This window comes from Urocitellus parryii, chromosome 8 (genome assembly GCF_045843805.1).
Source record: "Urocitellus parryii isolate mUroPar1 chromosome 8, mUroPar1.hap1, whole genome shotgun sequence".
NCBI classification, from domain to species: domain Eukaryota; kingdom Metazoa; phylum Chordata; class Mammalia; order Rodentia; family Sciuridae; genus Urocitellus; species Urocitellus parryii.
This window is the reverse complement of record NC_135538.1, coordinates 7,734,737-7,756,787: the sequence shown is the minus strand read 5'-3', so window position 1 is coordinate 7,756,787 and position 22,051 is coordinate 7,734,737. Positions and strand designations below refer to the sequence as shown.

The window sequence follows — 22,051 nt, the reverse complement described above, 5'->3', positions numbered from 1 at the left end:
TGAAGTTTCTTGCCTGTGAGCTCACTATTTTAAGGGTAACATCTGATGTTTGTGTAAAGCACTTATTACTACATTGGCTCATGATGAGTGATCCCAGTGAGAGTTACTTGCTGCTCAGATTGTGGGGCTGTTTTTTTTTAAAGTGGGAGATGTCACTATCAGTCTAAACTTAGAATCTTAGGATAAGAGGGCAAATGCTAATAAACTTCCTGGGGCCCTTGATTCCCAGTGTTTGGAGAGGCGAATTTGAGAGTTAAAGGTGCCCTGAGGAACTGCAAATGGAAGTGGAAAGGAGGGGTAGTGTGTGCTCAGATTGCTGTGAAGTGAATAATACAGGAAGCAAAGTGTTAACTGTTTCCAGCTACCTGGGGAAAATTAATTGCTTAAGTAATTAAGGTGGCTTTGAAAGCATAATTTTCCCAATTTTTAGGTGTGTTCACCAATTACACATTTATTTAAAAATGAAATGCCATCAATCTGAATATGCAATGTAATTTTTGAAAGACAAGTCTTAGCGCCAACTCTCTTAACAGTGTGACTTATGTGGAGACTTTCAGCATCCAATGGTTTACTAGTCCCTTTTGATAAATAAATATCCCTGTGAGGACGTTCAAAGTTACAGATTATTATTATTCCCTCAAAGATTTGAAGATCACTGTTCTAGAAAGGTGTTCACATAGAAATCTACAATTAAAGGGAAGACGTGTAAGAAAGATTGTGTACTAGTGAGTGAAAATTAGCTAACAAAAACGGGGCCTTCCCTGGGTGTAGGCGTGGAGGTGGGAATTGCCACAGGGAGTAGGCGAGTGCCAGACAATTTGGGCGCCAAGGACACCTTCAGTCTAAGAGGCAGCTCTTCTTTGCAAACGACCTTCACCTTGGGAGCAAGTTAGGCTCTAGGCGGGTGGGCAGGTGCAGGCTATGCGCTGCCTCGCGGGGTGGGCGGGTTTCCACGTGCACGAGCCCTTTAAGGCCCCCGCGCAGCGGAAGCGCGTGGGTACTACGTGGCCTCACTGGCGCCCTCGGCCCAGCGGCCATGGACTTGGGCGCAGAGGAGTTTGAGCAGAACCTCCCCTTCCTGCAGGAGCTCGTCCAGGAGGCGGACTTTGTGGGTAAGGTATCGGGGACTGCGGGCCCCGTCACCAGAGTGCCTTGGACCAGCTGGAGGACGGGGTAGCACAGGTGGGATACGGTTGTGGCCAGGCCGCAGGGGGCTCAAAGGGGCCCCTGCCCCTCGGAGGGACAGGCGGACTTCTTACGCCCGCAGGCAGGGGGGGCCATAGGCATCGCTCACATGAGTGTTGAGTAGCCCTGATGTCTTGGGCCAGACTCCCTGAGGTCCAGGTACAATCCCCATGGTTTGGCTGGTCCTTGCCTCGGTTCCCTCCATTTTCCCCTTTTGCCCCCACCTGGCCTCTTGAACACAAAATGAGCGACATGCTTAGGCCACCTGTGGCATCCACACTGTGGAGTGGTGTCTGCCCTGTGCTTGGGGACTCCTCTATCTTTTGCCTCCCCCTTAGGTCTGGACATAGAGTTCACTGGCCTTCGTTCTAGCCTTCCCGGACCACAGCAGATCAGGTAAAGCTAAAGCTGTCTTAAAGCCCAAGAGCTGGCTGGCCTGTGTCCCCCAGCCAGACCAACATGATTCTCAGCAGGGCAGGGTTGGCTTCCCTGGGTGGGGCAGGTCAGTTTGTGTGGGCTGCTCCCACCTGTGGGACCTAGTATTAGTCCCCTAATGCTGGTAGTATTCCCTAGTTTCTGTAATAAGGAAAAGATGTGACCCCTGATTGAGTGGCCAAGTGAGCCTGCTCTGGAGCCCTAGTATCTTGACCAGATCTTGTTGATGCCTGTTTTTTTCAGTCTTTTTGATTTGCCATCCGAGTGGTACCTAAAGACCCGCCAGAGTGTTCAGCAGTTTACCATCTGTCAGATTGGTGAGTCTGAGGGTCATCTCTTCCTTATGAATCTGTTAAGAAGATATTGTCTTTGTTTCCTATTGGTGAAAATGGCTTTGTCACTTTTTCAAACACATTGGCTATCATTTTTGTATTCTTCTGTTTTTGGCTTTAGATCCAACACTTTGGAGTAAGCAGAAAATTTAACCAACATTAAGTAACAATTACTGTTGTTCCTTGTTCCGTCTTTCAACTAAAAATGGGTGTATGATTTTGGACGTATGATTATATTACAAATATTTTGTTTTTCCCTTTGTTTTTACTTCATGGAGTTTGGGGTTTGGAGATCTATATATCACCACATACAAACATGTTCATTTTTTAACAGCACATAGTATTACAAACTATCAATGTATCTGTTAATCTGCTAATACGCATGTTTCAATTACATTTGTGTACAATTAAACAGACTTGCACTGACTGCCTTGGTATTTATATATATGATCCTGTACTTTTGTACTTTTGTGAGTATATGCATCTGAGATACTTCTAGCAGTGGAATTGCAAAGTTACAGTATGTGTTGGAATATTGAAGTAATGATATGTAGTTTAGCATTGTGTTGTAAACGCAGGGCTCTACCACTGAGCTATGCCCCCAGCCCTCACTAAGTTTTTGTTGTTTACACTAATAGAGAATGTGTCTGTTTCTCCAACACTGGATATTATCAGTCTGCAACTTTAGTCCACCTGGTAAACGAAAAATGATTGTTAGTCTGTTTACATTTTATGATAGAAATGTTGACAACCTTTTCTATAAAGGGCTCCATAGAGAATATTTTAGATCTTGCAGACAATGTGATTTCTGTTATAGCTACTCAATCTTACCCTTGTAATGTGAAATCAGCTGCACATAACGTATAAACCCATGAGCATGGCCCTATTCCTGTAAAAAGCTTTTTCATAAAAGCAGACTTTGGGCCAGAGTCTACTGACTAACTTTCACTATGGATGATGCTGGACATCTGTTTTCCTCCCTACCCTTGTCCTTTGCTGTTTCTCTTAACTGTGTGATCTCTGAAAAGTGTGGACAACAGCTCTTGGTGCTGTTGGTTATGTTCTGTTGTTCACCCCCCAACACACACACCATTTTGAATTTTTCTTTTATCTTTTGGTAATAGTCATTTAAAAGCTGTTAAATTTATAAGACTTACTTTATGGGTTTTGGTGTTTCCTCTGGTTAGTTTTAAAACTATGAAAATTGATTTTTTTTTTAAATACTTGTTTGAAGAACAGGCCACAGTTGTCTTTTTTGTGGGGGGATAGGAGGATATTGGGGACTTAATCCAGGGGCATTTAACCACTCAGCTACTGCCCCAACCCTTTTTATTTTTTATTGTGAGATATGAGACAGGGCCTCACTAAGTTGCTGAGTCTGGTTTTGAACTTGGGATCTTCCTGCCTCAGCCTCTTGAGCTGCTGGGATTACAGGTGTGTCATTGCACCCAGCTTCAACTCTTGTCTCATTCTATAAGGATCTTATCCTGTCCCGCCACCCACATAGTATCTGTGGATGCAAAGTCCTGTTGGAAATGTTTGGGCTCTGTGTTCACCTCAGGGAGCTTATTCTCAGTATTCATTACTTCCGCTATTGTTCTTCTAGGATTGTCTGTATTTTCCACTATCGAAGGGGAGTTCAACAAGTACGTATAAAGAGCTTTTGCAAAGCAGGGCTTTTGCCCATCTGTGTTCTACAGCTATCTCCACTTCATATTCTGCCTTGGTGTCTGAGTCATTTTGTCCTGGACACTCTGTTCTCTCCTACTTCTGGCTCTTCCACTGGCTCTGTCCTGCAGATTCCAGCTTACCTTCAGGTCTCTCCTGAAAGGTACCATTTCTGCAAGGCCTTTTCCACCACCCCTGCCTGGTACCTTATACGCTCCTGTCCTCTTTTCCATTGTCTCTTGTGCACCTTCACGAGAGCAGTTAATAGTGTGTATTGTGATGAGGGTGCTGTCTGAACTGCCTGCTAGCTCACAGGTACCAGCTGGTTCCAGGAGTGTGGAAGGGTGCTCCCTTGATGGGGTGGCTCCTGCCCAGAGCAGCTGTGGGACTGACTCTAAGCAGCAGCCCTGGTGGTTTTATTGAGAGCCTGTTTCTGTAGCAGACCATTTTCTGAGGGCAGGATCACTGCCTTTGTTCTTTGGCTCTCAGTGCCAGGCAAAGTATCTGAAGCACAGTTTTTCCTAAATGGATGAAAGAAAGAATCTACTCTGAAGCTGCTTAATGAGTCAGTGTGTGTGTGTGTGTGTGTGTGTGTGTGTGTGTGTGTGTGTATGTGTGTTTTAAGTGCCTTTGGCTTTTTCTTATGTTTTTATAGGTATGTAGCCCATTCATATAACTTCTTTCTCTTCCCTACAACATTTGGGATTTTGGATTCAGAATTCTCTTTCCAGGCTTCTAGTGTTCAGTTTTTGAATCAATACGGCTTCAACTATAACAAGGTATGGCATTGGAGGAGGGGAGGGGGCAGGTTGAAAGTCCAGTCTAATGGGCCCACAGGACCCTTTTTCTCTTCCCGTTTTTCCCATGAGATACTAAGTAGGCCTGGCCCTGCTTATCTCCTGAGATGGGGTGCATTTGGGGTGGTGTGGTCATACACTCCTCTTCCTCCCCTTCCCCTTCCTTTGTGGCTTGGAGGATGACTCTCACTAGTTTCTGTTTTCTGTGTTTAGTTTCTTAAAAATGGAATCCCATATATGAATGAAGAACAGGAGAAAAAAATTAAGCACAACATCCTGACAGGGAACTGGAGAGTTCGCAGGTAGGGTGTGTTTCTTTAAGTGCCTCTTGGTTTCTTTGCTGCTGTGTCCTGTGGGGTCTGTGCTGGTTCCAGGAGTGTGGTGACCTTGAACCATCCATATGTCGTGGTAACTGCATCAGCCTCCTTTGCTCAGCCAGACGGTGTGGCTGCTGGTGCTGGGGATCCTCCACCTGAGGTGAGGAAAGGCAATCCTGTTTCCACCCCCCTTTCAGCTTCTGTATAAACCCCCTCACTGCTTCAAGCGTGATTTTTAGCATTTAAAAATGAAAAAAACAGAAGCTGACTCAGTTTGCTAACTCACCAAGATTTCCATTCCAGTGCCAGAGGGGCAACTCCGCTCTGTTGGACTTGCTGTGAGATGGTCTGTTAGTGTCCAGTGTGTTCTGAGGGCTTTTCAAGGCTAACTCACACATAGCCCTGACTGTGCCAGTCATTCCAGGCACTGACTCTGGACTTGGGCCTCCTTGGCTTGGCTATGTCCCCCAGCATGCCTGACCCTGCTATGTGCGAGACTTGTATGACATTCCCACTCCTCAGCCCCATCGAGGGCAAGATTGCTACCTCTTTGGCTCCTGTGCCTGTCCCACACATTGCAGCCTCATACTGTCTGCACTATGGTCAGGAGTGACCAGAGCGAAGACAGTAGCACAGGGTGGCAATGGAACTGGCCACCCAGTTCTTGTCTGTCAGAACTGTTGACCAGTTGTTGAACTAGTCATTTAAGCCTTTTGGGCTTTAGATTCTTCACCTTTAGCAGGAAGGGCCGTCAACTCGACAGCTTATAACTTTGAAATATGATGACTGCATGGTCCAGGTAATGATCTTGTGTAATGCTGGAGAGCTTCTTTGTTGTTTTGTTATTGTACTTGTTCCTGATTTTAATATAAAAATGTAGGATTTCATAAGGTTCAAAAAATTTTTTTTTCTTAAATCTCAAATGTTGGAGAAAGAGCTTTCTTCATCTCAAAGAACACTATGTCCTTACATTTCTAACAAGGAGCCGAGGGTTTGCCAAAGTCCTCCTTTGCCTTACGCTCCCAGTGGGTGTTCCTGCCTCTGGAAGCCTTACAAAGAAGACAGTCCTGACAGTGGCCTTTAGAGCTGGTTAGAGCCACTTCCTTTCCTAGTGTGACAGGTGGGGATCACATGAGCTCTAGGAACCTGTGAAGAACGAAGGCCAGGAAGTTGCTGCCTTCTGCATGAAAAGATGGAAGACAGTGATCTTGTTTTGGTCTTTTGTTGTTGTTTGGTACTGGGGATCAAACTCGGGGGCACTTAACCACTGAGCCACATCCCATCCCTTTTTTTTTTTTTTACTATTTATTTAGTTGTAGTTGGACACAATACTTTTACTTTATTTTTTATGTGGTGTTGAATCAACACATGCTAGGCGAGCATTCTACCTCTGAGCCACAACCCCAGCACCCCCTCCCCCAGCCCTTTTTTATATTTTATTTAGGGACGGGGCCTTGCTAGGTTGCTTAGGGTCTTGCCAAGTCGCTGAGGCTGGCTTTGAACTCATGTTCCTCCTGCTCTAGCCTCCCAAGCTGCTGGGTTTGTAGGCTCAATCAACTGCATCCAGCTCATCTGTTTTCTTCGTGAGCTCACGAAGTGAAAACCAGGAGCTCCTGAAACCTCTTGTTAATGTCGTCTTGTGATTCTGGCATGGTTTTCTCCAACATTTGCATTTTCATGTGCCCATTTTCAGCTCTCTGGATAAAGACCAAATCAAGGTGGTGATTGATGAGGTGACGCGATGGCTGGACCTAGCTGAGGAAGGTGACCGGATGACTCTGCCTGGTATTGCTGGTAGGCAAGAGGCTGCTCCTTCCGTACTGGGAGTGTTGGGTCATGGTTACCTGACAGGAGTTGGGGGACCCATTCTCTTTCCCACAGATCCTGGTCCCAAATGCCTCTCAACTGAGTCTAATACATTTGCTTAGTTGGTGCCCAGTCCTTGGGGTCAGATAAAGCTTCAAAATTCAGAAATCAGAAAGTCGGAAAGCTTTTCAACAAACATTGAATTTCAAGGCCAAGGAAGTCAAGTTCATTTCAGAGCCATCTTGTTCATCCTGTCCTGAGTGCTCTATATCAAAGTATATCACTTGACTATGACTTGCTGTTTTTGTACCGTTTTTTCCCCTGGTGCCATAACAGTGGGGGTTACACCTGCCAGCACCTCAGCACAGATTAAGGCAGGAGTCCCACATCATGCTTTCTTCACAGCCACTTGCTCTCAGTGCAAACAGCCGATTTGGCTTAAGAAGCTGCTTGGTGAGGAAGTGGTATGAGTGCTAACTAAGTCTCAGCCTTTGATGGGTCATCTGTAAGTATCCTATGTGAGCATAGCATGAAGAAAAGCACTCTGCGGCTGTGCTGGTGCATACCCCCACCCAGTGGTGGGGCGAAGGAAGAGCATTTGAAGAGCATTTGAGTGTGGGTTTTTTTTTTTTTTTTTAAGAGCTGGATCTGCCCCCCTGCCTGCCCCCGCCCCCAAGTGAATATCATTTTCTTTCTAGAAAGATCTGACTGTTTGAACTTGGGATTTTGCATTTATTTTCCAAATGGAAAAAGTAAGCCTGACCCTTTAGGGAAAATAATGCATAGTAATAACAGTAGTTATGAAAGACATAACCAAGTTTTGAACTAGCATCTGCTACCATAAGCTCGACAGCTTCCCAACACGGAGACCTTTCTGATGAGAATAGTGGTCAGATAGTCAGTTATACAGGTATCTTTTGTGGTTATTGTAAAGTAATAGTGCTAGAAAGTCCATTAACAGTGGTTTCAGATTCTTTGTGACAGCTGAGGTTTTAAGAAGTTACCACATGCCAAAATCATTCTTTGTGTTATAGAACACCCAGAGTCATCTGACAAGGCTGGTAACACTTCTTCATTGTGTCAGAGACTGGGATTTTGTCACATTTCAGTGCAAAAGCAGATACGATTGCAGCCAAATATTAAAGTTTGCAAAAATGTAAAATAATATATCATGATGTTTTTTTGTCTTGGAAAGTAGTTCTTTTTATGAATTTTACTTTTGTTATTGTATATGGAGCTTTTTGTTTTAAAAGAAGATTCCATGTTTTTTTCATTTGAAGGTTTTAATTTCTAAAATAGTTAACATCAGTGGCTGTATCCAACAAAAACAAACTTTGTTGTCTCCAACTTAAAATCATCTTTGAGGTCAAAAACTGAAAATGCGGGGCTGGGGATGTGGCTCAAGCGGTAGTGCGCTCGCCTGGCATGCGTGCGGCCCGGGTTCGATCCTCAGCACCACATACCAACAAAGATGTTGTGTCCGCCGATAACTAAAAAATAAATATTAAAAATTCTCTCTCTCTCCTCTCTCAAAAAAAAAAAAAAAAACTGAAAATGCTGCCCTAGAATGTCACCACAGGCCCTGCATGCTCTGTCATGTGGCTGGTGAGCTTAGGCACCTCTACTACCTGCCTTTTGCTGTGATCCACAGCTCCAATTTTGGCATTTCTTTTCTTCTTGGGGCTCTTTTTTTTTTTTAAGTTGTAGACGGACACAATACCTTTGTTTATATCTGTTGCTTAGGATTGAACCCAGGGCCTCAATCATGCTAGGCAAGTGCTCTGCACTGTGCCACCACCCCAGCCCGTCGTCTTCTTGGGGCTCTTGAAGAGGAAGGGCTGTGCCACTCAGTCATGCCTTGTGTTTGCCCCACAGGGTTCCAGGCCTTTGAGGTCCAATTGGTGCTGAGGCAGGCCCTCCCCAACATCTGGACGATGCTGAAAGATCAGGGCGTGAGTCCTCCCTTGAAATGGGCTGTCCTTAGCGGCTTCATTGCCCCTCTCACCCACCCAAATCCAGCCTCTCTAAAAGGCTTGTCCCCTGCTTTGTTATTTGTCTATTTTTTCATGTCAGGTGGTGGTGAAGAAGGTGAGTCGGCAGCATCGCTGGTACCTTGAGAACGCCTCTTGTGATCGAGCCAGCTGTTGGAAGGAGCAGATTCTCCTCTCTGCGAGGGGTTTTTCTGTTTTTTTCCAGATGCTGGTGAAAGCCCAGAAGGTAGGGAAAAAAAATCTCTTTTCTTGGACTTTCACAGTCTTCTGTATTTCTGGCCCTAGATGTTGAAGGATTCTTCAACAGTAAAATCTGATTTCTTAAGACGAGTCCTTTCTTCTCCTTGATAACTGGCTTCCTTGACCTAACCATTTACCAAATCGTGATGGGTTAGTGTGGGGAAAGGCTCTCCACAAGAAATCACTTTTTTTTGCCTCTTCCTATAATACAGGGATTCCAGTAATTACCTAAAGTTTCTTGAAAGAGCTGTCTGCTTCACAGCAGGGAACCCTGCTTAAGTCCTTCCTTGAGTCTGTCCTGCCCCACCCTCCACTGACCTCCCCCAAGCAGTCCCATTCCCTCATATAAGACAGAGAGGATGAAACAGTCCCGTGACAACAATGGCAGTGGGTTCCAAAGATGCATCCTTCACAAGAATCTTAGTCTTTGGTGTCTGTCTTTATAATTTTTAAAATTTCATTTCTCTCACCTGCTGATCTACTCCAAGTAGCCCTTAGTGGGGCATAATATGATGATGGATCTGTTGCATCTCCATGAGAAGTTCTTCAGACCTCTCCCAGGTAGGGACAGACTTGTCATCTCCTTCCTGTATCTCTATTTGCCACCTGGCCTGAACTTCCCAGTGTCGACAGAGGTGCAGCAGGGTCCAGTCCTCAGATCTGTTACCATCTGCTCAGAGACAAGACCAGAGACTTCCTCAAGGGAGAAAAACCTAAATTTGCATTGGTATCCTTCCTCTATTCCTGAAGATGCTCAGGCCCATTGTGTAAGATCTGGCAAAATCAGAAATCATATTTAATCATAAACATTTGGTTTTGTATTTGGAAGTATTATTTTATGTCATTAAAAACCTACTAAACCTATTGCATGACATTTTTAATGTCGTGTGATGCTGTCTTGTGGGTATCGCCTTTCCGTGGTTGATCTGAGCATATTGAGAGAATTACAGGAGGATTAGGGGTAAAATCAACAGTGTACACTCAACAAAAACCTGAGCAAACTGTGGGACAAAGTATTCACGGCAGGGAGACAGAGTGCAGGAAAGGAAGAGGCACCCGGCTGCCACAGCACCCCTCGTGAGGGCGCCCCAGGGTGGTGCAGGCAGGCCTGTGGGGAGCTTGTGCTATGGGGTGGGGACAGCGGGAAGCAGTGACCAGCTGCAGGTGCCCCCATCGCAGCACGGGCATGAGACCTGAGGGAGGAGGACTGAAGTGGCTGCCCTGTGGACTAGGGGATGTGGAGGCAGGAAGAGGGCTACAGGGCCCCTCGTTGGGGAGGTGTGTGTTGTGGGTTTGGTTTGTTTGCACTAAACCTCTTTTAAACTACATACAGGTATGACTTTGAATTTGTCAGTTAATAGTTTTTACCCCTTTATCAGTATACTTCTCATCAAATGACTTTTAGCTGATTTTTCTTGGATATTCTCTGAACAGTCATTTATAAATGATTTTTCTTTTATCTGCCTTTCCAAAACACCATTTCTCCCCCTCTTATCCCATTGGCTAGAGCTTCTCAAACTGCATTAGAGGATATCTTGAGTTTAGTGGGGAACCTCTTGTTCTTTACACCTGTAAGTGGTGAGGGTAGCTTGAGATTAAAAAATCCTCAATCGTCAGAAATAAGGTGGTTTTCAATTTCTATTTCGTTTCATTTGCTTTATTAGTTGGCGTTGGTGGCAAGCTAGGTTAGATGGTGGCTCCTTCCCATTTTACCAACAAACTCACTCCCTTTTCACTCCCTGGATCTTTCCCCTCAGAAAGCTATGATCAGTTTAAGCAGAATATCCATGACCTGTTTCCTGTTCTCATTGATACCAAGAATGTGACAAAGGATATCTGGAAGGTAATGAATGAAATTGCTTGATTAATTGTGTCCACACTAATAACACTTTTCAAAAACTTTCCTTGAACTCTTATAAAATCGGTAAAAATCGGTATCCATTTCCTTTCATATTTTGTCACCTATGGTTGTTCATCATACTAGTTGTCATTTCTTTCCTTCCCCCATTCAAGCTCCCAGGTTTTGACTCATTTGTATATAATTGGGATGGTTAGAGTGGACAGTGCAATGATTTGATTCAGAGCCTGATCTATTTTTCATAAACATTTACAACATAATCAAAGTACATGAGGGTAGAAGGGTCCCCTCTCAAAGTCTTGAGAAACCATCTTTGCTGAGCACGAGATCATGGCTTCTCTGGGGACAGTGAGTTGGAATCACTAGGTAAGTTAGCCCCTGTTAGCTTCCTGTGTGGTCTGCAATGGGGCCAGGCCGTTTTGAAAGCTCCCCAGTTGACTGTCATGTAGTCTGGGTTGTTGTCCTCTACACATGGAAAAGGGAAGGGCCCAACTGTTTTAAATGCTTCTTAGAAATTGAGGACCAGAGAAAGGGGATTGGATCAATGTCTTCAAGCCTTAGGTTCCAGGTGTGGTGAAAGCTGAGGCAGGAGGATTGGAAGTTCAAGGCCAGTCTGGGCAAATTGAGTGAGACCCTACCTCAAAAACAAAAAGGCCCAGGCGTGGTGGCATATACCCTAATCCCAGTGACTTAAAAGGCTGAGGCAGGAGGATTGTAAATTTAACGCAGCCTAAGCAACTTGAGTCCCATCTCAAATAATAACAGGTCTGTGAGTATAATCGGTGGTAAAGCCCCCCTGGGTTCAGTTCCACTTTATCAGAGGGGTGGGGGAAATCAAGCCTTAGGGTGATAGATTGAGCTCTTCAAGAAAAAAGCCACAAAAATAGGAGTGGGTCCCTTGGTCCCTCTTTGTCCAGAAAGGCTCTAGTTTTTGTACTTCATGGGTTTCTAGCTTTGATGAACTCCTAGGACTCCGAGGCCAGGCAATCCCCGTCCCTCTCTTTCTAGAATGCCTGGTATTCCACAAGTGTCCAGGTCTCTGTGGAGCGCCTCGGGTTCCGTATTTCTAGACCCCTACGCTCAAATGCGGAGGGAGGTGGTGTGAGGTGGTGGTGGGCAGTCGTTCCCAGCCTGGACTGTGGGGAGCCCTCTGGGGAAACCCAGGATCTGGGTCCCTGGCCCTGCATTTGAGGAGTAAGGGCAGCTGGGACGCTGGAGGAGAAGGAAGAGGTGGTGGGCGTGGGGTTCTCCAGGACACTTTGGCGGCTACTGGACAAGACCTGAAGCAGATGGACGACAGCACAGTGTTCTTTTTCTCGCTGATTTGTTCTTCACAATTTCAGGAGCTGCGTTTCCCACGGGTCTCCAATCTCTCAGAGGTGTACGAAGTGCTGAGCAGGTGAGGGGCGCTTCCGGAGCTGGTTCTGGGGCAGGGGGCCTGTGGCTGCAGCTGCTGTGTGGCTCCAGATCCCTCGGGTCTGGTGGGTGCTCTTCCCACCCATCGCACTGCTTCCTGGAGCTGGTGTCCCCTCCAGGTCCTGCCGCCTCAGCCCATCTCTGCAACCCTCTTGGCCCCCATTTCCAAGAATAAGGCCAAAGATGGGAAGAAAGCCCTCAGCCCCTGCCTGCCCTCGGGAGCACTTTTGTTTTGCCATCTTTCTCACCAGCAGACCCAAGCCCTTCCGTGTGTGCCGGGCAGCCGGGGCTTGCCTCCCCGCAGTGGCCCTCTGCCCTTCTGGTTCCCTCCTCTCTGCAGCCTCCCGCTCGCCTGTCCTTCCCTTTAGCCTCTCCCTCGGTTTCTCTGGTTTCTCTCGGCATTAGCACTTAAAACTCAAAATCAAACAGAATCCCTTTTGTTTGGCTACTGTTGTGACTGCATGGTGCCCTCCATGCCTGTAGTGGAAAACATGGGAGGGGGCAGGTGGAGTGGGAGGGTCGTCACCTCTTCACTCTAGGAGAGTCAGTGCTGGGGGGCCGCCTGCAGCGCACCCATGTTACTCAGAGATGTGGCACCTGTTTTCTGTGCAGCGAGTCCCTTCAGTGGCCTTCACCTTCCCTCTGTCCAGTGCTGTCAGGGGTTCTCTCACGTGACGCCTTACCCTGCACTGGCTTAGCCTACCAGAGCAGGCTCGCCTCTCGTCTAAGATGGTAGAATGGTGTACGTAAGGGACAAGACGTGGCACATAGTCCTGGACAGGTTTTTGCTTCATTGGGGCATTTGAGACCCTTGTCCTCTCCCTCTTCTTCTGGCTCATATCCCCTTCTGGATTCTCTTTTCTGGCTGGGGTGGGTGCATATGTGCAGGGGTGGACGTATGGGTGCATGTGGATTTTTCACCCATTCCATGAGCATTACTCAGTTCAGTTCGTGGGCTCCATCTCCTCTTGCTCAGTCCCAGGGGGGCCTCACCCACTCCCTTTCTGCAGCTGCTGCCACCTGGGTGCACTGTGGTCTAGACCTCCTCAGCCTTGGGGCACTTCATGTACCAGCTGCCTTCTTGACCTGCAGCACCTTCGATTTCATGTTGATCTCAGTTCCTCCATCTTATCCCTGTGCCTGCGTATCTGCTGTCTTTGTAGCACCAGATATGATACTGGGAGCCTGTGTGAAGAGGTGGGACCAGAGAGGGTTTTGTTTTGTCTTCTAATACACAGGCTCTGGTTCTAGTCTTCCTTGGCTTAAATCCCAGTTTATCCAGCCCTCACTGGTTTTTGCAAGTTACCTGCAGAAAATTGTTGAATCTCCCTGTGCCTTAGTTTCACCTCACAAGGTCTTTGTGAGGATTAAATGAGCTTATCCACCACAGGGACTAAGACACTGCTTCGCCCTCACTCCATGTTTCTTAAATGCTGTCCATCATTGTGGACAGTCCGTCTAATCCTGTAGTGTGGGCAAGGTCGCCATGCCTGCCTTACAGACGAGGAAGTTGGGCTCAGAGAGAGGAAGCACACAGGTTCTGAAAGACGGGTGGGATGGTTTCCTCACTGTTGGATGCTGTCGCTGCTTTCACACCCCAGAGCCGAGTGTCCCAGAGCTGGGCCGCCTGTGTCTGTCAGCCAAGTCTAGTTGATGTTGCTCCATAAATCTCCTTAAAGTCTCCCCTTCTTCATTCTCGGGGTCACTGCTGTTGTTCAGGCCTTTATTTTCCATTCTAATTGTGGTGGTAGCCCTCACTGGTATCCCAGCCTGTGGCCTGCCCCACTTCATTTCTCATACCGCCACTTGCGTGGTCTTTAAAATCACAGGTTGAGTTCTGTTCGTGGCTGAGTCTCTGGCACTCCCTGAGGCCCCCACGTGCCATTGAGCTCCTTCTCTGCCTGGCCCTGCCTCCACTGTGGGCCTTGGCCACGCTTTGCACAGTGTGTCCTGGTTCTGTGCCCCTGGCTCTGCCTCTTCTCTCCTGCACCACTGCCTTCCTAATGCCTCTAGGCCAAAGTGGCCCAGAGTGCACCGTCTACTCCTCGGCATTGCCTTTATGGGGGGAAGACGTGATTGTCTCTGTACTCGTCACTCAGGCCACTAGATGGCAAGCTCCAGAGGGCAGAGATGGCTCCTCTGTTTCTCTGGGCTGGGTTCAGGCTAAGCATTTCCTGAATGCCAAGGATGATCCAGTTGGAGCCTCTAACACTGCTGGTCTGTCACCTGTCCTGTTGCCTAGTTACCAAGACCTTATTTGTATATGACTAGACCTATGTTTAAGACACGTGTTGAAGACACATTTATAACTTCAGGGACTTGGGGGAACAAGAAGGAATTTTCAGCAAGTTGTTCTTTATCCTATTTTTAATTCTCTTAATAGTAACTTGAATCCCACCAAGAATTCTGGACCAGTGATTGTTCATGCGAGCAAATGTGAAAAATATGGTATGTTCCCACGAGCCCCAGCTCCTTGCACAGGAGTGCTGCAGGCAGAGCTGAGGCTTTTCCTGGACCTTGGTCTCCCAGGCTGGAGGCTGTGCAGTTCAGGGTTTCCTTCTCTGTCTTCCTGTCCTGCTCTGCATAACTCCTGCCCTCAAGATGTGTGATCCCAGAAAGCCCCAGGGCTGTCTGTTTCCCCCTTGACGTGGGCTCCTGGCTTTGTCCATGCGGGGAGGACCAGAGGGAAGCTGGCTTGTGAGCTGGAAGAAGGCACCCATGGTAGCTGGTGGTCGAGCATGCTGTGGTTGCTGTGGACGTGAGGGTGGTGGGGGTGGAGAGACTTCTTTCCCAAGTGCATTGCTCGTGGTTTACTTAATCTCTCTCCTTATTATGGAAAAATGCTTCAGCCCAGAACAAGTGCCCCCATGAAGCAGCATATGATGCCTTTCTTTGTGGGTCAGGTAAGAGTTGCCGTCCTTCCAGAGGAGACTGGCCTTGGTGGGTGCCCTCCCTAGGTTCTCGTTTATATCATGCCGGGTTGCATAGAAAGTGTGAGTTTGCATATTTCAAGAAGGCCTGTGACATCTCTAGCATTTTTGTTTCTTTTTTCCAGTTCTTCTGAAAGTGGCTCACCTGCTCCTTCAGAGGGTGCACAGGTGAGTGTTCTTTCCCTCCAGTCGCTCAGTTAGCAGTCAGGAAACCAAGACGTCCCAGGGCCCCCAAAGAGGAAGAATACTGCAGCCCTGGGAGAGTAACATCCAGCCTCTGCCTGTGTGGCAGCCAACACAGTGGCCTTGCTTCACAGAAGCCCTTTCCTGCCACCCCTGCCTCCTGCCTGGGTGGGGCTGGTCCTGCCCCCCTCTTGGCACTGGGAGAAGTAATGTCCGGGGACCAAGGGTTTGACTTGGGTTCTGTTGTCTGCTTCAGTGCTTCCCAGCTTGGTGTGTTTGCTGTTACCCCATGAAACTCCAAATTGGAATTTTGAACGTGTTTCCTGTGACAGCAGCATCCCCCATGCCTCCAGCACTGGGCACAACAGGGACACCAAGTGCATGCTGTACATGTGCCTTCCGTAGAGCCAGGCTGGGGACGCTTGCTTTAGGACTTGGCAGGCCCAGCGAAGGAGCTAATCAGACTCTGGCCTGCTCCTCAGGACTGACCTAGCAAGGCAACTTTGATCTGTGCTCCGTGAACTACCTATACTTGTCCATTTTTGGCAATGGATGTGATAAATACAGATGTTCTATGTCATGTTGATATGAGTTTTATAACTTAAATGAGAAATCTACCAGTCTGGAGTCTCGTAATGCATCAAAGAATTTTTTCTGAATTTTTTTTTTCTTTTTCTAAAAATTAGAAAGGCCCTCCTCCTCCCCACCTCCAGGGGGGAAAAATTCCACCAGCCCACCTTCCTCCTTCCTGTAGTTTGGCAATGTCTGAATGCCCAAGTGCCCACTGGCAGATGGTGTGTGCTGGGCAGGAAGAAGCTTCCAGCAGAAGGGTGGGCGCCTTTCAATTCAGCTGAAAGCTCTCCTCTATCTAGAGAAGCCTCTGGCTGTCCAGGCCTGCCTGGTTCCCAACCAGTGCTCCCCCAGGGCCTGCACACAAGGGCTGGTCCCTGGAAGGGTGGGGCTGAAGGTCCAGTAAAGTCAGGCGAGGGATACCCATTTGGGGTCAAGTGGTGTCGTGCTGGGGAATGATGAAGTGGAGCCCCCTCACAGGCTTCTCGCTCTCTGAGCCTGCCTCCAGTGCTGGTCAGGGAGCGTCACAAAACTGTCACAGAGGGTGACCCTCCAGAAGCTCCGCTCTTTCTGGAGAGGGCTCTTTGAAATCACCAGTTGAGAAGCCCACTGACATGGGCACGAGACTTGGGGGTGGAGAATTGCCCAAGGCAGCCGTTTCCCTGTGTCGCCAGATCCTTGGCTATGGCGAGGACAGTGGGTCAGTGCATGCCTGAGCGCTTTGGCTTCTCTGTCCGTGCAGCAGCGGACCCATGCCTGAGCCATCCTTCCCTCAGTACCTCGACGTGCTGGCTCCTTACGTGAACCAAGTCAATCTTATCCGAGCTGGGGTCCCTAAAATCGTGAGTAGGTTTCATATTGCTCCCTTACCTTGCTCAGAGACTCCCTGTGGAGGTGGCCTGGTGTCGCTGGGCTGAAGGGGTGCGAGAGCTGGACAGGGCATTTACACCCCTGTGAAGCTGCTTGTTTCTTGTGTTTTTCTGCCCAAACCCACACGTTCTCGCTCCACCCATCCTTCTCTTTGCCTGCTTCCAGCCCCAAACAGTCTTTCCTAGTCCCTTCAAACATTATCTAATTGCATAAGATGTCAGCAAAAATTGTGGGAAATCTTTTGTTCTTCATGTTTCTTAGAATTTTTCTGGCCCAGATTATCCCAGTATTCGGCCTCCCATCCTCATCCTCACTGTTAGGAGGTGGCCCGGGGCCAGCGAGCAGCAAGTCTACCGAGAGTTCCAGAATCTCTGCAAGTTCGATGTCAGGCGACTCACTCGAAGCCAGTTCCTGCTCCTGACCAATAAGTTTAAGGAGTAGGTGCCCAGGCCCCAAGTCCCTCCTCTCTCCCCATGTCATCCTTTTTGCCTCCCCCTGCTTCAGGCCTAAGAGCAGTCCCTGTGGCCATACAGTGTGGCTGACCTTGGCAAATTTCTTTTGGCAGTGCCCGCAGTATCCTGAAGGAGTACAGGTGCCACCCAACCCTGCAGGTCTCCCTATACCGGTATTGGAGACATTCCCCCAACATCAACTGCGTGTTACAGTAAGTGGCAGGCTGGAGGCTGCTCTTCCGCCTGTAGCCCCATTGGGTCTGACTCAGCCCAGCTCGCTCACTGGTGAGGGCCGTTAGGGAGTTGCTGACAAGTGCAGTGAACTGTGGGTCACTTGGTGTTCTACAGGTACTGGAGCATCTGCAGTGTTGGGCACTGTTGGTCCTAGGGCTTCGTGAGTGGGTAAAACAAAAGTCCTGCTCTCGCGGAGCTCCATACTAATGGGCAGCAATCAGCAAGTGTACTAACCAGGGGACCTTGTGATGTGTCAGTTGGCAAGTGCTTATTAAAAATGAGAGAAGAGAGGGTCTGGCAGGTCTGAGGGGTCCTGTTCAAAGGAGGTGATGGAGGATGGGTCGTGTTAAAAACTCAAGGATGTCAGGGTGAGCCAGGGGGGTGCGCAGGACAGTGCAGGGCAGGGTCCTTGAGTTGGGGAGGCACCTCACCGAGGGCCGATGAGGCCACTGTGAGCCGACGTAGGCAAACGAGGATGGACGAGGCAAGGAGGAACTGGGTCCTGTCTGAGTGGGCATAGTAAGGGCCACTTGGAGGAATTGAGGATCACTTGGTTTGGGCAGAGGAATGGCACCATCCAACTGTCTTCTCTGCTGAGGTAGGCTAGAGAGGAGGTGGAGGGCAGGGGCACCAGGAGGCCAATGTGTCTGTGGTATGGCCCAGCCTGGTGGTAGTGGGGACAGAGAAGGAGCCAGTGGCAGAACCAAGAAGAGCTGTGTGCACTGTTGTGAGGCAGGTTGCTCAGAAAAAACACCAAGTCCTAGTTTTGTCCAGATTGAAGAGTATTTAGCCGGCTGGCCGGTGACTGCCCCCCACAGGAGGGGTTATAACTGTCTCTGCAAGGAACAGCCCCAAGACTGAGCGTTTTAGGATATTTAAAGGCAAAAATCACATCCGGGTTGACATAACTGCAAGCTAGCAGGTACAGAAGCTGAATTGGGCAGTTAGCTAGACAATGCAATGGGTACATTGGTAATGCTCATGGGACTTTTCAGGTTGGTATAGCAGCAGGCAAGCAGAGGCGAAGGAGATCAAAATGACCCTATTTCAGTACACATTAGAGAATGGTTACGAATGTATAGACAATCAATCTCTGTAGATTGCCCAGGAAAAATGGAAACCAAAGAGAATAATTTGACATTGTATAAGAATTGCTATTTTGTGTTGTCAAGTATGTTATGCTAGGTAATGGGTACAGGGGTGGGGCCTTCCCATGGCAGAAGCATTTCTTACATGACGTGGAGTCTCAGGGTAAAATGGAGTCTGTTTGGTTATTGCCCATATAGCCTGGACCATAACATGCACAGTCAAGGTTCGCCCTGAGTAACTCGAAAGACAGACTTGCAGTTACTGAAGTTTTACGAGGATTCTGGTGTGCTATATAGGAGCTGGATCTGTAGTGGACAGCACTGCAGAAGAGAAATGGTAGCCTCCCAAACAGCTCTTTGTCCTCCTGCCAACCTCTGATCTAAATCACTAGGGAAGGTGAACTGTTTGTATCCCAGAGCCATGGACCCTGAGAGACGAGCAAGCAGCTCAGTGTTGGCACCAGGAAGAAAGGAAGGACGTCTGGGGTTGGCAGGAAGAAGGGGGAGTCTGCCTGCTACTTTGAGACCTGCCAGTGTCACAGAAGAACCAGGCTTCTGACCCATGTCCTTGTCTTACAGAGTCTGTGGAGTGGTCACTACCTGGGCTCTGCTGGCGTTTCTCCTGGGAAGATCCAGATCCTGAGTGCTGCAAGCCTCTTGGCCTGTGTTCTGTCGCCAGGCCTTCCTGGGGCGTGTGTGCGTGTGTGTGTGTTAATATGTGTAAATCATATTCTCTTTGCAGGTGGATTATATTGTCCTTACTAGAAATTTTGTTATGTTTTGAATGTGAAATTCTGTAAGTACTGTAGTGATAAATGTGCTATATGCAAAGATTTCTTTGTGGCAAAAGCTGTCCTTCCTTTTTGGAAATGACTGGGAGCGGTCACAGCTGCTGGGGATTTAAGCCAGCACCCTGGGCTGTCTAGAGCAGACATGACAGCTGCACACCAGGTGAACCAGGCTGATTTCCCTGGGAGAAAAATTAACGGCCAACAGGTTGCTGGAAGAATAGCTTAATCACAAAAGGAAAAAAAGCTTAATCACAAAGGGGAAAAATAAGCTTGGCAGGGTCAATGTCATGTGCTGGTGACACTTTGGATCAACTTTTTAAATCATTAAGATACTCATTTTGGAGACAAGATTACCCCCAGCCCTGGAGCGCACCTTGGGTCGGTCAGTCTGACCGCTGCTTTTCTCTGTGGTGCTCCCTGCCCACCAGCTCCCCGTCGCTTCCCCCAGAGTGGGGTTCTGCTCAGCCTTGAACTTCAATTCAGCAAAGCCGCCTTCAACTCTAGATGTTTTTTCTAGAAAAAAGAAAGCGTGCATGTAGCCAGGAGCTTGAACTTTTCCAGCATCCCTGTCCTGAGGGGTGGGAGACACGATTTCATGGCAGCTTATGATCAAATGACAGCAGTTGTGCCCGCAGGGGCAATTTTACTCCTCAGCCCAGTGTCCGAGTGGGAGGCCCAGGATTTTTAAATTTTAATTGAATATCTTTGTTTACCTGAGGAGAGTTCCCCTTCTCTGTGGCCTTTGGGGGCCTGGTGCATCTTGGGTAGTCCACAGAACAGCCAGCTGAGTGCAGTCCATCCACAGTGGCCCTTAATGACCAGGGGACCCAGTGTTATGCCTACTGTTCCCTGTAGGAAAGGCCGGAGGGAGTGGGGAGGGCCCGGACAGTGTGGCGGGTTTGCAGGTGAAGTTCACTTTGATGCCTGTGATCTGAGCCTCCTACAGAAATGGCGGTGTCCCGAGCTGCCTCCTGTCCTACTGGGGCAGAGCTTGCTGAGCTGCCACCAACCTTGCTGCTCTCTGCTCTGACACCTGCAGCTCTTCATGTCTGTTTTACCATCAGCTGTCCACTAAAACCCACAGACCCGGGGAACCAGGTGCCCTGCCCTTCCCTTAGCTCTGTCTGCCTGTGACCCTTCTTCCCTTTCAGGATGAGTGGGCTCTGTCGCCCTGCCCACCAGCAGCCCTGTGAGGCCTTAGGTGCTCCGGGGCCCAGGCCAGCCTGCACCAGCACCTTGCGTCTGCTGATGCTCTGCCCTGAGCCTCAGGGTCATTCTTCTCTCAGATGCCCTCGGTCCTTCAGCGTGTGGTGTTGGAGGACTTGGCACATGGGTTCTGTGCCAGCATGACCCTGAAGCTTCTGGTCCAGCTGGCATCTCTCCTGGCTGCAGGTCACCTGCTGAGCCTTCCTAGAGTGTCCCACAGACATGCCAGACTCCGCCCAGCAGAAGTCCGTGCCGCCTTCTCTGATGAAGCCCCAGCTCCTCCCGGTTCCTGCCCTGCTCTGCTGGTGGTCTGCCCTGGCCCTCTCCACCCAGGCTTGCTCTGCTAGCAGCTGCTGGCTGTGTCTGCACCCTTCACAAGGCCAGGAGAGCCAGTACCTTGGCTGTGACAGTCCTGCTGCCTGTTCCTCCCCTCTCTACCATGACCTTCAGGCACAGGCGAGGGGGAAGGCAGACATGGCCATCTCCTGCCCACAGTCCTGTGGATTCTGTACCAAATCCTTGAGCCCTGAATCTCCAGGACTGGGACCCTGCTGTTTGCTGCTTCTGTGGGCATCTGCCTCTTCCTTGGGTTCACAGTTTCTCTTCTATCTCCCTGGGGCACTCACTCCCTTGAGTCTCAGATCAGTTAATGACTCATTATGGTACCCAGCTAGGCTGGTGTCCAGGGTTCAGCCTGCTTCTGGGCACCTCACGCCTGCCCCTGCTGAGACACTTGGTACTTTGTGCCCTGGTTGGGCCTGCATGGGTGAGTACTTCAGACTGTGGAACCTGCAGGGATGTCAGTGTCTTCAGGAAGGGGCCTGAGCTTAGATGTTGCTGGAACCTCTGGGCCATGTGTGTGTAGTGTTTTTTGGGGTTATTATTTTTTTGGTACCAGGGATTGAACTTGGGGGCATCTGACCACTAAGCCACATCCCCAGCTCAATTTTGTATTTTATTTAGAAATAGGGTCTCGCTGAGTTGCTTGGCACCTCGTCATTGCTGAGGCTGGCTTTGCGCTCACAATCCCCTGTGTCAGCCTCCCGAGTCGCTGGTATTACAGGTGTGCCCGGCTGATTTTCTTTTGACACAGGGTCTCATTAAATGCCCAGGCTGGCCTCAAACTTGCAATACTCTTGCCTTAGTCTTCTGAGTAGTTGGGATTATAGGTGTGCATCACCGTGACCAACTGGGCTGTTTTTATTTTTTTGGTGCTGCTCATCTGTCTTCCACAGCTATTATAAATACCTATAAAATCACACAGAAAAGGGGTTTCAGCCTGTTGCTTTTGCTGAGGTAGCCATCCCAGTGTAGAGAGCAGCGGAGCTTGGTGAGGAGACATAGCCAGGAGGGGACTGGAGACCTACAGCCCCCCAGGAAGAGGCACTCCCAGGGGCCTGGGATGTCCCCCTAGGCGGCACCTCCTAAATCTCCGCTGTCTCCCAATAGTGCCCCTTCATGATCAAAACTTTCACACACAGGTCTTTGGGGGGACATCTCGGACCCAAACTAGAGCATCAGGGAATGAGCTGTAAAGATGGCCCAGTCTCATTATTTTGTTCTATCTGCCAAAGAGAAAAGGGATGAATGGGTCCCCCAAGCCTACCCAGCCCAGGCTGTTCTTACTGGTCCGTGGGTCCGGCTGCTGTATAAGTGATGTGACTCCACATCATTCTAAGTTT

General features: G+C 48.8%; 1 protein-coding gene across 1 annotated transcript; it reads left to right on the top strand.

The window, feature by feature from the left end:
• The first annotated feature begins 1,036 nt into the window (after positions 1-1,036).
• On the top strand, positions 1,037-19,104 carry Pnldc1 (PARN like ribonuclease domain containing exonuclease 1). Its single transcript, XM_026382672.2, has 19 exons — positions 1,037-1,112; positions 1,524-1,581; positions 1,864-1,937; positions 3,559-3,598; positions 4,276-4,399; positions 4,631-4,719; positions 6,428-6,528; positions 8,416-8,492; positions 8,614-8,757; positions 9,263-9,332; positions 10,529-10,614; positions 11,973-12,028; positions 14,429-14,493; positions 14,895-14,948; positions 15,101-15,143; positions 16,471-16,570; positions 16,860-17,035; positions 17,164-17,262; positions 18,952-19,104. The coding sequence occupies exons 1-19, from the start codon at positions 1,037-1,039 to the stop codon at positions 19,013-19,015; spliced, it is 1,596 nt and encodes a 531-aa protein (XP_026238457.1). The 3' UTR covers positions 19,016-19,104.
• Positions 19,105-22,051: the final 2,947 nt, after the last annotated feature.

What these genes read in the sequence shown, in the direction of transcription:
- Pnldc1 (XM_026382672.2), top strand. Translation starts at nt 1,037, where the DNA reads ATGGACTTGGGCGCAGAGGAGTTTGAGCAGAACCTCCCCTTCCTGCAG. An exon ending in ACGGCTTCAACTATAACAAG is followed by an intron (nt 4,400 to 4,630) that starts GTATGGCATTGG and finishes TTCTGTGTTTAG; the next exon opens with TTTCTTAAAAATGGAATCCC. An exon ending in CGATGCTGAAAGATCAGGGC is followed by an intron (nt 8,493 to 8,613) that starts GTGAGTCCTCCC and finishes TTTTCATGTCAG; the next exon opens with GTGGTGGTGAAGAAGGTGAG.